Genomic DNA, 12159 nt, shown 5'->3' on the forward strand with positions numbered 1-12159 from the left:
CTGCCAATCCTATTTAGTTATGTGCTTTCGCAATCACATCCTACGCCGGGATAATTTCTGCCTATTCGTTTGACAATTTGCCCTAGCTAATCTTATACTGTAGCTTAAAATTGTTCAATATTGTACCTGGTAGATTTCTCCAAAAATCGACCGTAGCCCATGCGATCAACGTCTAGAGACTTCAATCAATGCACAATTTTGTTTGCACTAAACTACATTCAGATACTCTCCCCTACTCCGGCCAGAACTTGTTGTTTTGAAAAAGCTAACGAATTTGTAACTATATACATTATGAGCTGAAACAACAATGGCACTGAAGAAAGCAGAAACAAGACCAAAGAAAGCAAGGTGCAAACAACATTCGAGAAGCAACTCCCAGAAACGCGTCGCGCTCATGGTACAGTAAACCCTCGCTATAACGAACCCGCTATAACGAATTCCTCGATATAACGAAACTCATGCGTTGTCTGTACTAAAATTTCACATAAAATTCGTTATTCCTCGATACAACGACATCTGTTAGCTTTCCATTCAGTGCCATACAAAATTCGTTATATCGAGGGTGTTTGAGTGTGCAATGCCCAGCAGAAATTCTATTCCGAGCAGCCACAGCGCTGCTTTACGCGCTCAACTCTCAAGCAGATATCAACAAGGGATTATCCGCATCTAAAAAGCGTATTAGAAGCTACATAGATTCACTATATGCTGAGTGAATATGAGACAGGAAGAGATCCAGTTAGTACCATGAATGTTCTAAAAAGGACGTTGTGCAATGTAGAAGTTGTTGAAAATCAGGCTTTCATTAAAGGCGTTCTTAAACATGAGCGAGTTTTGAATGCTAGAAAGCTTAGTGGACAGCAGCACAAGGACATTAGAGCATTTTTTTTAGTTGGATTAATAAATAGCAGTATCCTTGGTATAACGCCCTCTTCCCCTTCCCATTACCCTCCCCTTCTCCTTCCTCTTCCTATTCATCTTCCTCCCATTATCCTCCCCTTCCCCTTCATCTTCCTCTTTCCCTTCCTCTTCCCCTTCCTCTTCCTCCTCTTCTTCGTCTTCCTCCTCCTTCTTTGATGAACGTCTCAAAGCGATCTCCTGCAGTTGAGCACATGGATCCCATGAGTATTTGGACATAAAGAGTCGCATTAAATGGAATAGCTTTGTCTGGAATGGGTGCAGCTCGCCATGCATTATCCGGAAACAAGTCACTTATCTTAATTCCAAGCGTGGTAGGGAGATCATCACAGATGCGCCCATCTTGAACCAGGTACTGCAGAGTTATGCACGTCCGACTTAGCCTCACAAAGTTAACCTGATGATTCGACTCACGTATTTAGAAGAAATACTGGTACCAGCTCGCCAGATTTCAATGAAAACGTCCTTCAGCTCCCCAGCCCACTTGTGGCCGCGGTACAAAAATAGAGCATGGCGGTTGTTCGAAAGGTTCAAACCCAACGTCTCACTCATGCTGCTCTCCATTAGATCAATCGCAGCTTTCACATCTCCGATATCCCGGTACTCAGTAGTAGGATTCTTGAACCGCGGTGTCTCAGTAAGACAGAGCAATATATAGACATTGACACCGTGACCATCGATCCACATGTCCTTGCTTCTACAGAGGCTTTTATAGTCCTCGCTGAACCCGGCCTCGAGAACGACTGTTAGTTACCATCCAGATACCTATATCTCACTCCTCCATCTGGCTGCTTCCTGCTCCCCTCAAACTTGCCTTGAAAGTTGTTAGTGGTGGTGGATCCATAATCCAGAATACGAGATGCCAGACTATACGTAGACAGGTATTGCCTGACATCTGCGACGATTGGATTAAGGAGACCTAATGCTGCAGATTCATGGATATTACCGGGACACGTCACCACAGTCACCGTCTCGGTGAAACTGTCATACGACAATGACGGGTACCTATAACAGCGAAAATCGTTAGCTATTTCTGAACAAGGAAATATGCAATTAGTATACTTTACCGCAGTTCCAGGTGCTCTGGATATAATTTGAGAAATGCATTTTCTAGTTGCAAATACTTTGCACGAGGCAGCTGAACATCTAGTCTCCCCTCCGGAGGGTTAATCTTCAGGAGGTTAAGTGCACTGTTATAGTTCGCATCCATGCCCTTGTCCGGCGCAGCAGAAGCATATTTGACCCCATAGCTGGCGTCAGCGCTGACCCCCAAGTGAAACGAACGCTTTTGGCAACTGACTGAGGATTGCTAGGACTACTGTTGCGCGCGAGACCACTAATCTCAAGAGATTTTACCGAACCATGGCCAACCGGTGTTCTGGTGGCTCTTTGGTCTGCATTTCCTGTCGGCTTCCGTTCATTGCGGATGACCGCTGAGATCATGATCGGCGCCACGCTGCGTGAGGCTGAGCCTGGTAGTGGATCGTGGTCTCCGCAAACGGCATCCATGACGTAATGGATGAATATCCTGATAATGTGTGGTGATTGAGATAACGAAGGGAATGCGACACATGAAAGGGAAGCTCGCGAGAACTGTTTGAAAGCAGACAGCTTGTTTGTTTATGTGCCGCACATTTCAAATTGGACCGGCCGCAGCGTAATTGTGCGATGTTTCTATCATTCTCTACCCAAGGCAAGGGTTTCTGTCTCAAGCCGAAGCAAGTCAGTTTGCAGCGACATTTTATTGTCCCATATATTAGACTATTAATTTTGTATAACTTACGAATATCCCTAGTCAAATTGTACCGATGCTGACTCTCCTCGGGCGTCGGGGATTACACCAGCCTCCTGAACCTGAGCTCACTGATCTTTTCAGAACCTCTTGTACGAGATTTTTGTAATTCAACACATCGTCACATTCTTCGGCTCATTGATGCTGTCGAGATGCACCTGTCAAACTGACTTGCGGGGTCACGTTTGCATCCCGAGAGTTGCTGTGCATATCCTGTTAATTTAAACAATTGAACTGGATACCGTCGTGTAATGTGTCAGTGATTAGCCGTGTTCGCATCATTGTCATATTGACGCGATTCGGGTCTTTAACCAAGTGATGTGCGCATAAAATTGCTTAAAGCTAGCTATAGGCGTCATGATTGGGACAGTCGGGCATATTCGCGGGGAAGGAGGAGCAATAGGATTATTGTGGCACGTTGCCGTTTAGTCGGCTACTATTGATATTAACATTTTGGGGAGATCTCATTGAAAACTGATGAACAGTTGTCCTTTGCGTTCGTTATACCGACGGCGTTAACACCGATGAGCGGGGTTAGGGGTACTCTGTGCTTCCTTGCCCACGAAGCAGGAAGTATGAGGTCTGAAGTAACTGCAGAGCTGCAAGTAACAGTCAAGGTCGACTGCAGCCAACCCGGAACCCTGAGAAATCTCCGAGCAAAGATATGATTATTTTGTACATAGTCGTAGAGATATAAACTTCTATTGATGTCGGAGAGAGAAGGTCCCAACGTACAACACAGAAAAATGTCTTACAACGAGTTCACGATCTATCAGAACCCCTCCGACGCGATGCAAACTGCCACTACTGAGTCCAGAACCCAAAAAGTTCGTCCGCCTCGGAAACCCTGAGCCCCTGAGCCGCTGCAGGGTACTAGCAGAAAGCCGGTTTACCTAACATTAATATCCACGGTTTGCTCATCAGGATGGATTCACAATTACACGATGGACGTAGTTTAGCAGAGTGGGAAGAATTATTCCGGAGGTTAGATATTGACGCTGGATCTTGTCTTGACACCGAATACCCGCAATCCGCCATTCTCCCTAATTTCCTAACCCGCAACTGCGCAACTATGACGTGTTGCCGAAACCTTGAGTACTGCCCTAATCCATTTACGTGTGATGAACCACCTCGTTGTCTAGAGATATCATAATAGTATCTCGTGTGCAGAATCAATTTTAGTGTTCTGAAAATGTCGTCAGTTTCTCACGGAACCGAAGCTGATCGTTTCGACTATGCGTTGCAGTTCGTCGGCCGCTGCCCATTCGACCAAAGACTGGACATCGTCCTCTCCAGGCTCAACTACTTGCGGCTGCAAGAAGCGGCGGAGGAACTGTTCGGTTTAGGAGTTCGGTAAGCAGCGCGGCTTTATGAGTTGGCGGAAGTCTACAGCATCTCGAGACTGACATTGACAGCCGCGGGTTTCCAAGATTGGAGTATAATTCACTACTGTCGCGTGCAACAATAACCACTAATCCATCCTCTCTAAACACGTTAGTCCACGAAGAAATCAGTTGCTCTATTCTCCGTCAAACAGTGTCGAAACTAGAGGAGCATGGACTTCGGTATAAGGTTTCGAGTAGCGTGGAGCGCGGCTTTAGTGATGAGTCGGCCATTACCAAGCGATATCGCGGGTCGCGGAAGATTGTGGATTATGGGATGCTATTTTGCGAGGATAATAATTCATACATGCGGACATGTGCGATAATCGGAGGACCCATGCAACAGTATTCTAGTATCCAGGACGACGTCCGACTTTTGCTCTACGGCACTAGATATCAGGCTGTCATTTTAGTCGGCATCGAGGAACGGCCGGCATATAACTCTCCAATTGTCGATGAAGCTGTTGACTGCGTCAGACCAGACTATGGTCTCGAACTTCAACTTGTGCACCAAGGATTTTCGCATACCCTTAAAGAGACTCCCCTTGGTCCATACATGTACGACAATTTTGCCTGGGGGGGTAAAATTTCCAACTTTTTTCTTGAAGTGTATAAGAGACACGGACGAAGCTCTCGAACCGAAGTGAGGAGACATGTAAGTACCTTGGAGTAGGTTTTGTGCGCTTCTAACTTCTTTATGCATCAGGTTATTGTTGAAGATGGAAAGCGTATTGAACAAAGAATGTTGAGTCTCAATCTTACCATCGGTGAAGTGGCTCCTATAGCGCAAGTAAGAAGGTCAGACATAGGAAGTACGCCAATAGAAATTGATGTCGACTATATTTTATATTGTCTCGAACTTGCGATTAGCGGGACGGGGTATGAGCGGTTTCAAGTGTACTGTTTGCATCCAGAGCGCTCGGCCTGAGTACTTCGGGACAAATATGGGGTTGAATTGTAACAATGTTTTATTCAAGGTTTGGTTTGACTTTTTAGATGTCACGTTTACATTTCTGTCGAAGCAGAAGTCAAAAGACTTGGATCAACTCTCGAATAGCGATTCTATTTGACTTTGGCTTTTATATGTTGACCTTCATTCAAAGTGAAACCCATTATCCCAACTGACAGTTGCTAATCTGGACAACATGTCTTCGTAGAACGATTTGACGATGTCATAATGAAATAGGCATAATGCTGCCTCAGTATTGCTGATTTGGACAAAGAGACCGCGAACTTTCATCGGAAGGAGGAAATTTGTCGTCGTTCCCAATGCTGGCCGTGATGTGATTGAACACGGCCAGACGGCTCCGACAATCACCTGCCTTGCATCGCCAAAAGAGACGTCTCGCGTGCCTGGGTCATGTTGGCAAATTCATTATCCACGAATCGTTGAACTTGCCAGCCTGTTCGCAATCCGGAATCGGCTATGACTTGGCGGGTTAAGTTACCTCGTAAATCATACAATTTGCCACGCTACCCGTACACGATAACGACGACTCTGCTAAATTTTCTCGCAGCAGAAGATTGCCACATACAGCACAGTCGTGAGTTATCTAGCAGTATTAATGCTAACATTTGTCGATATTCGACTCAAATCGCCCGGCGTTCCTGCCACGCCGGCAAAATTTGGCCAAAGGCTGTCAGGGGTTTTAAAAATGGCGTTATTGCTATCGGTTATGTTGAATCTTTGGCAGAAGTGTACGCGTCTTAGACTACGTGTCGTGCTTTGCAGCAACGGGACGCGCATTGTCTAAGTGACCGGTGTGGCTGACCCCTCTAAACCCGTTCACATTATGTTCTTCATCCGACAATCGCAGGAGGTCGCGGACCAAACCACTGAACAGGCACGGAAACGATTGATGGAAAGATCAAGGTGGGAATATCAGCTAAGTATCTGCCAAGTGTCAGCTAAGTATCAGCGTAGAACGCAATGACAATGCTTGGTCTTAGGCGGTCTTGCCTTCAGCGGACAACTCTGAACCACTAATTGGCGTGCCATTTGAATTGAGTTACAGTCTTCAAAGTATGGAACTTTGATTTGTGAGGCTTTGTTTGTTTCATAACAGTTGCCAAATGCTGAGCATTCCACTCAATGAACACGCGAACTATCACGACTACTTCGTCACCTTGGATAGACTACATTTCATTGCACCAGACATGCAAGTCAGCCGCCGCCAGTTTACTGTTGCGTGATTTTTGATCCCAGAGCGATCCTTTTTCTAGCAATCGTGACCTTAATAAAAAACTCTACTTCTACGAAAACAAAGCCCTACTCCAACCTTATCAAGTTCTGCAGTCCTCTCGGTCTACAGCTCTGGAGGTTTCCTTCTAGGTTGATGTCAAATCCCGGCATGTTGTGTTGAGGGTCGTCATGCGTCGTATGTAATTGTGTAATTTAGGGTCAGGCGTTTTTGATGTCTCGTACTGCGTTTGAGCCTAGTCGGAATTGTGGAACTGGCACGATACGATCTGTTTTCGATCGCAAATCAGGCAGATTTACACATGTCTTGAATTCGTAACTAGAACTTCTAGATGAACACGATACCTCTATAAAAGCATATTCGGGCCTAGCGCCATCGGCTCAACACGTAGACGAGTCTAAATGCGGCCTGTCTCCTGTTGCCGAAAGTATAAACAACGCCTTGTGTACCTCGCTTAAATTTAAACTTTAGACTGGTACTTGGTTACAGTGTATTATGTTCGAACTGACATGGTAAACTCTATGTTGAAGGACAACGATCGGTTGCGAGGAAGAAGGAAGAACCCCATGGCTTTGTGGATTGCAAGACAAAATGCTGCGTTGCTGACATGAACAACCTCTGGATCGAGAAAACGAAAACATTGGAGTTTACTGCGACCGCCTACCCTTTATGCGCCCCTTACACTGCGTCTTTGTACTCCGGCGGATCATTAACGTCGGCATTGCTGCAAATATCATGCCAAGATATGAATTCGCCGTCGGTTGTGCATGCGCTACCCGACCGATAAATTCGCTCGCTCTTCTCGAGTACTGCGGGATCGTTGCTCATTCGTGCCCACAACATCTTTGGCCACCAGTTGTGCATTGCCTCTTTTGGACCGTTGAAATGCAGGACCGGCGGAACAGCGCCCGAAATATTGTTGACCGCGTACATACGGCGCTGTGAGGGTGACTTCCGAGGATATGTGAAAACGTCGTCTTCCAAGAACACGATATCGCTATGAGAGAATGTCATTGTCTGGAAGAGCTCGGACTGGTAATCGACGGTCATATTGAGATCTTGCTGACCAAATATCTCAGCAATATAGAGCTGGTCAGATTTGATGCTGGCTTGAGAAGCCTGAGAGATGGACTGGTTGGCTCGGTCGTAGATTTGCCGTAGGACCGACACGGGACCAATCATATTGCCCGAGTTGAGTCGCGGGGATCAGGAAATATCTTGCGACTATCAGTGTACGGTCCGTATGCAGACTTGGGCAGCGTTGGCATGGAAACGTTGACGCAGGCGTGGGAATCTGGATGGTTGGGCCAGCACTTTTTATCGGCACCAAAGACGGCCATGTTGTGGCCATTAAGCTCAGTAACAGTGAGGAAGTAGGAGATTAAGTCACGATAGGGAAGTTGGTACCAGACATCGAAGCCATCCATGATAAGCGCATACTGGTGCGGCCGTAGTTGCTACAAATATTCATTTATGCCAACGACCTTTTCAACCCGTGCCCTACGAGGATCTGTAAACACTTTCCCCAAGTAATGAGTGTGGGTGGCGGATAGTCATTGATCAAGGCCGTATAAAGAGATCTGCAAAAGTTGAAATGGCTGGAGGTTAAGGGAACAAGAAATTTGAGGTCCAACGACTCCGTTGCGTCGGGCGTCTCGGGCACGACCATCGATTCTGGCTCAGGAGCGGAAGCTGTCTCGGATATTTCTGTGCTGAGTGTCTCGCCGATAACATCCCACGAGCTATATCCTTGTGCGGAAGCAGCGATAACTGATTGAGAAATGGACTGATGATGGCCATGTCGCTTCACTTGCTGCAGGCGGCGTGTATTCGCGCGTACGCGATATTGCTTTTTTGCCGCGACTTTCGTGCGGCACGCCCCACCATCTCGTCCTAGCTGAGCCGCCTCGTTGGGGAACTGTCATCGCCGTTATTCACCGCAATCTATATATGCTCGGCAATTGGCGTCTGCCTGTGCTTAATTCCAACCGGTCCGGCAGACCTAAACTGACCAGGCACTTTGTTTAAACTCGGGGCATAGCCATTCACGTGTCGCGCTAAGCCTAAAGCCTAAAAAGGCTAAGCTCGTTATAGTTTAATGCGCCCGCAATTTCAATTTGCTCGCGAGTTAGCCTGCTGTCTGAAATTCTGTCGCACGCACAACTACAATCTGCCCTAACCCTACAAAGCCGCCCCTAACCCTTGCAAGTGTCATGAAACCCGTTTTCACAAGTTTCTAACGGCTGATTTTCAACTGGGCTGCACCCGCGCGTAAAAGACCTAACCCCATTAACCGATGACGCTTGCTTACATAAGGCAATTCTGCTCAAGTTAGTTGTCAGTTCTTGGAGCGCCATGGGCAGCCATTTCAACACTGAGAGGATATCTCCCACTTCCATTCCAGTTTCATAGAATGACAATTATATTCAAGTTCCTGCAGACTACAGTACCGAAGGGACCACGACTTTGACTGACAGTCAACATAAAAGGTGATATAATTCTACTGTAAAGGAAGTATAGGTTTGGCCAAAAAAAGGCTTTGTGTGCGTTGGTCGGCCGAGCATGAGAGGTTACTACCCTGGAGAAAGCAAACCCTAATTGTCGCTCTTTGTCGGCCGCAGGTTGTAATAAATAAGTGGCTTTGTTGTAAACAGAGACTGAGATCGCAAACCTTAGCGGAAACTTGCCGAGCACGAGAACTCTTGGACAAGTATGCGGTCGCAGTTACTAATAATAGTGCTTCGGTCATACTCTGCAAGATGGGCTACTCTGGCAGAGAAGTGAAATAGTATGGCCGACTGTAACAGAAAATAGTTGTGATGCCCCTGGTCGCTCAGAGCATACTCAAAATAATTCACACCTTTCATCTGTAGAGGAATCTTGCAAGCAAAATCTACTGTAACGAGCGTCAACATTTGATCGGCCTGACAGCTACTTGTGGCACAAAGCCCTGCAAAGTGTCAGCAGCGGTACGGCGGCGCTCGGATCACCGCGCACGCGAACACTGGCTGCGATAGCGTGGCGACGACAATTCTGGGGCCATTTCCAAGCTGACGTAGCCAGCTCCGATCGCCACTTCACCTCCTAGGAACTGATTGACCCGCAAAAGAAGACTTGGGACCTCCTGATATGGAGTCTTTGTGCGAATTACACCAGCTCTATTCAAGACCGTTAAGCGTCTCAAATTGTCCAATAGAAGCCCAAGCCGAGTACGAGTCATAATCGTTCCACACCTCTCGCTATTTTGGTGGACCAAGCACCCTGTCATACAGTTTCAGGAGGGAGCTCTGGCGACCCCGAGACGCTGCGATAAGTTATCCACAATCCTTCTCAGCATCAATTCCTTGAACACGCTAAAGCTACCGCCACTACCCCGGTCTCCACATTTAACCACAATACCTGCTGCTGTTATTAGCAATTGAAGCAGTCCGTGTCGATTAGCAACGTTTTGATTATTGCTGGACGCAGTAGAACCGAGACAACGGCTCCTAGTCTGTTTGGCTCTCGAAGCAGCTCGTCTACGAAGGCAAATTTCGATTCTAGCAAACCAAGAACAGTAAAAATGTCGTGGTTTTGGAATTTTTACGAGTACATTCTCTCGCTATTCTGGTATGCCTTCTGGTTATATTGCATTCTCGGCCGAAAGCTAACGTCACGCAGGTCGTCCGAGGTATGCCGTTCCCGAGCCAAGGCAAATAGCAATCCAGGCGCCAGTTTACTTGCAAAGAAGAGTGGAGTAGTACTGACGGCAATTTTAGATGGACATAACCCTACTGGGGCTGCAGAATGCTGGAAAGACTTCTTTGTTGCGCGTCTTGGGTGTAGGTATACTGTTGCCGAATAGGAAATGGTGGACCAAATTAACCATGCTCTTTTAGGGTGGTGATTTTACTTCCGAGTATGGTCATACATTGTCGGCGACTGACTTTGGCTGACGGGTGTAGTTCGATTCCAACAATCGGTTTCTCCATGAAGAGGGTCCGCAAAGGGCGCGTTAACATCAAGTGGTAAGTTCAGTCGTTCCTGCCAATGTGCTAGTAGGATGAATATTAATGATGTCTATTGAAGCTGGGATCTCGGTGGACAGCCACGATTTCGGTCAATGTGGGAACGATACTGCAAAGGCGTCAATGCAATACTGTATGTCGCATTCGAGCGTCCGATGGGTTTGGTTGTAACTCGATAGCAGATTCATAGTAGACTCGGCCGATCCAGCAACACTACAGATTGCTCGCATGGAATTCGAAGCTCTCATCTCCAAACCTTCGCTGGAAGGTATTCCCGTCCTCGTTCTCGGCAACAAGAATGACTTAGCCGATGCGTACGATGTTGACAGTGTCATTGATATTATGAATTTGAAGGCTGTCGACGATAGGGAAGTTTCATGCTACTCTATCAGTGCCAAAGAGCGCACAAATGTTGATGCAGTGCTCAGCTGGTTGGTCTCCAAGTATGTCATGTCATTTTGTTACCAGTGAAGGGTTCATGGACTCGTGCTAACCGTCGGTAGGGCGTGATGAATTTACGCGGACAAAATCATTAATTTGAATACTGGCGTAGGCTTGGCATACGGGGTTTCTCCTTATTTTAATTATTTCTTTTTTGGCATTTATTGTGTACATTCTTCACTTTTGTTATCTGAGTTGTTTTGTTGTCGTTTCTCCAGCTTTATTTTGAATTTTGTGTATTGGTGAGATGAGCCCGATCGATTTGAAATTTTGCTTCCTCTGTTTATAGACTTGTTCTCCTTCGTTTGATTGTTATTGATTTTGCTATCTGCGCGGAATGTGGATGAAGTAGGCATTGGTATGTCTGGCGAATGTGAGAATTTAGTACTCAGTTCGCAGACGACATTGCTCAGCAAAGCGGTATCTGACGATGTGGCCCCCGTGGCGTCTATTTCAGTACTTGATTTAGTGTAAAGATGGGAACACGAGCGGTCTACGTCATCATTTTGGTCGCGGGTTGGATGGAGATGTATAGTTATGTGTTTGTCTCATCCATAAGCGATGGCTAATTAATAGTGTAAGATGAATAATGTATTACAATCCGAGATTTGAACTTGAGTCACTTTACTTGGAACCGTCTGTCCCGTCGACTTCGAAGTCGCCCCGAACGCAGTCAGACGTCTCTCGCGGCAAATCCGAAGTGCCGTGAGGTAGAGTTTAATTCCCGCTCGGCTAGAATTTCGAGCGGAGTCAAGTCAAGGTCGAGTATAACCGAACGCCTGAAGCGGTCCCCTAGCGGTATCCAATTAAGGAAAAAAGAACTCTATCGAGAATACTGGGAAAATGTTCATTTGTTGAAATCCTCTGCCTCCCGAATATATCGGTTAAACTATGGTTATAATTACCATGATTGCGGATGCGATGGTGTGGCAACTTCCAATTGCGCGTAGGTAATGGGAGAGTAATTGAATACTTTCTCGATTGCATCGAATATTGGACCTCAACAGCCTAACCCTGACCCTGCCTATCTCTGCCCTGCCCGCTGACAACATGGTACCGCGAAGTATACGCACATTAAAAACTCCGTCAAAGGAAAGGTTACCATCCCGGACTTCTGGACGCTTCCCTTTCATCACCAGGAATAAAATCACGAAATCGAAGACCAATTGTTTTGGGGAGACGGGGTCAGTGGGTAAGCATCAACCCAATAGCTATATTGACTAATCATAGTCTCAGAGGTTCGAGTACGTGAGTAGAGTACGAAGTCAGTAATGTTTATTATACACGCATCGTTCTCAACTCGCGCCGCACACTGACCAGAGTCTGCATCAGTCGATATCGATCCCTATCCAGCCTCCATCCACATCCTGGCAGCGATTTTTCACGTCCTCTGGAGCGGCTTTCTGCGTTGGTGATTGTTT

At 46.6% G+C, this 12159-nt stretch overlaps 4 protein-coding genes across 4 annotated transcripts; 2 read left to right on the forward strand and 2 right to left on the reverse strand.

The window, feature by feature from the left end:
• Window positions 1-911: 911 nt before the first annotated feature.
• POJ06DRAFT_297130 (uncharacterized protein) lies at window positions 912-2404 on the reverse strand. The gene is made up of 4 exons (XM_056190590.1): window positions 1983-2404; window positions 1692-1920; window positions 1330-1647; window positions 912-1270 (listed from the first exon to the last, which is right to left on the reverse strand). The coding sequence occupies exons 1-4, from the start codon at window positions 2123-2125 to the stop codon at window positions 1004-1006; spliced, it is 957 nt and encodes a 318-aa protein (XP_056041476.1). The 5' UTR covers window positions 2126-2404; the 3' UTR covers window positions 912-1003.
• Window positions 2405-3855: 1451 nt separating this feature from the next.
• POJ06DRAFT_278051 (uncharacterized protein) lies at window positions 3856-5141 on the forward strand. The gene is made up of 3 exons (XM_056189734.1): window positions 3856-4060; window positions 4123-4744; window positions 4796-5141. Exons 1-3 carry the CDS (start codon window positions 3900-3902, stop codon window positions 5015-5017), a joined length of 1005 nt encoding a protein of 334 aa, XP_056041477.1. The 5' UTR covers window positions 3856-3899; the 3' UTR covers window positions 5018-5141.
• A 1452-nt stretch (window positions 5142-6593) lies between these two features.
• POJ06DRAFT_285845 (uncharacterized protein) lies at window positions 6594-7959 on the reverse strand (the record flags this gene model as incomplete). The annotated part of the gene is made up of 4 exons (XM_056190209.1): window positions 6594-7429; window positions 7516-7747; window positions 7775-7790; window positions 7811-7959. The coding sequence occupies 4 exons, from the start codon at window positions 7957-7959 to the stop codon at window positions 6969-6971; spliced, it is 858 nt and encodes a 285-aa protein (XP_056041478.1). The 3' UTR covers window positions 6594-6968.
• Window positions 7960-9705: 1746 nt separating this feature from the next.
• On the forward strand, window positions 9706-10853 carry POJ06DRAFT_27180 (P-loop containing nucleoside triphosphate hydrolase protein). The gene is made up of 8 exons (XM_056189525.1): window positions 9706-9899; window positions 9951-9960; window positions 10049-10111; window positions 10169-10188; window positions 10235-10297; window positions 10359-10430; window positions 10480-10740; window positions 10801-10853. Exons 1-8 carry the CDS (start codon window positions 9853-9855, stop codon window positions 10805-10807), a joined length of 543 nt encoding a protein of 180 aa, XP_056041479.1. The 5' UTR covers window positions 9706-9852; the 3' UTR covers window positions 10808-10853.
• The last annotated feature ends 1306 nt before the right edge of the window (window positions 10854-12159 follow it).

The sequence above is a fragment of the Lipomyces tetrasporus genome (genome assembly GCF_029532465.1).
Source record: "Lipomyces tetrasporus strain NRRL Y-64009 chromosome Unknown POJ06scaffold_10, whole genome shotgun sequence".
In the NCBI taxonomy this organism is placed as follows: Eukaryota; Fungi; Ascomycota; class Lipomycetes; order Lipomycetales; family Lipomycetaceae; genus Lipomyces; species Lipomyces tetrasporus.

Bases quoted from the DNA above. Each gene is read 5' to 3' on its own strand.
- POJ06DRAFT_297130 (XM_056190590.1), bottom strand. From the start codon at position 2,125: ATGGATGCGAACTATAACAGTGCACTTAACCTCCTGAAGATTAACCCT. The intron at 1,648-1,691 runs GTGAGATATAGG...GTCGTTCTCGAG, and splicing joins GGAAGCAGCCAGATGGAGGA to GCCGGGTTCAGCGAGGACTA. The intron at 1,271-1,329 runs GTGAGTCGAATC...ATAACTCTGCAG, and splicing joins CCAGTATTTCTTCTAAATAC to TACCTGGTTCAAGATGGGCG.
- POJ06DRAFT_278051 (XM_056189734.1), top strand. From the start codon at position 3,900: ATGTCGTCAGTTTCTCACGGAACCGAAGCTGATCGTTTCGACTATGCG. The intron at 4,061-4,122 runs GTAAGCAGCGCG...TGACATTGACAG, and splicing joins CTGTTCGGTTTAGGAGTTCG to CCGCGGGTTTCCAAGATTGG. The intron at 4,745-4,795 runs GTAAGTACCTTG...TTTATGCATCAG, and splicing joins GAACCGAAGTGAGGAGACAT to GTTATTGTTGAAGATGGAAA.
- POJ06DRAFT_27180 (XM_056189525.1), top strand. From the start codon at position 9,853: ATGTCGTGGTTTTGGAATTTTTACGAGTACATTCTCTCGCTATTCTG. The intron at 10,112-10,168 runs GTAGGTATACTG...ATGCTCTTTTAG, and splicing joins CTTTGTTGCGCGTCTTGGGT to GGTGGTGATTTTACTTCCGA. The intron at 10,189-10,234 runs GTATGGTCATAC...TGACGGGTGTAG, and splicing joins GGTGGTGATTTTACTTCCGA to TTCGATTCCAACAATCGGTT.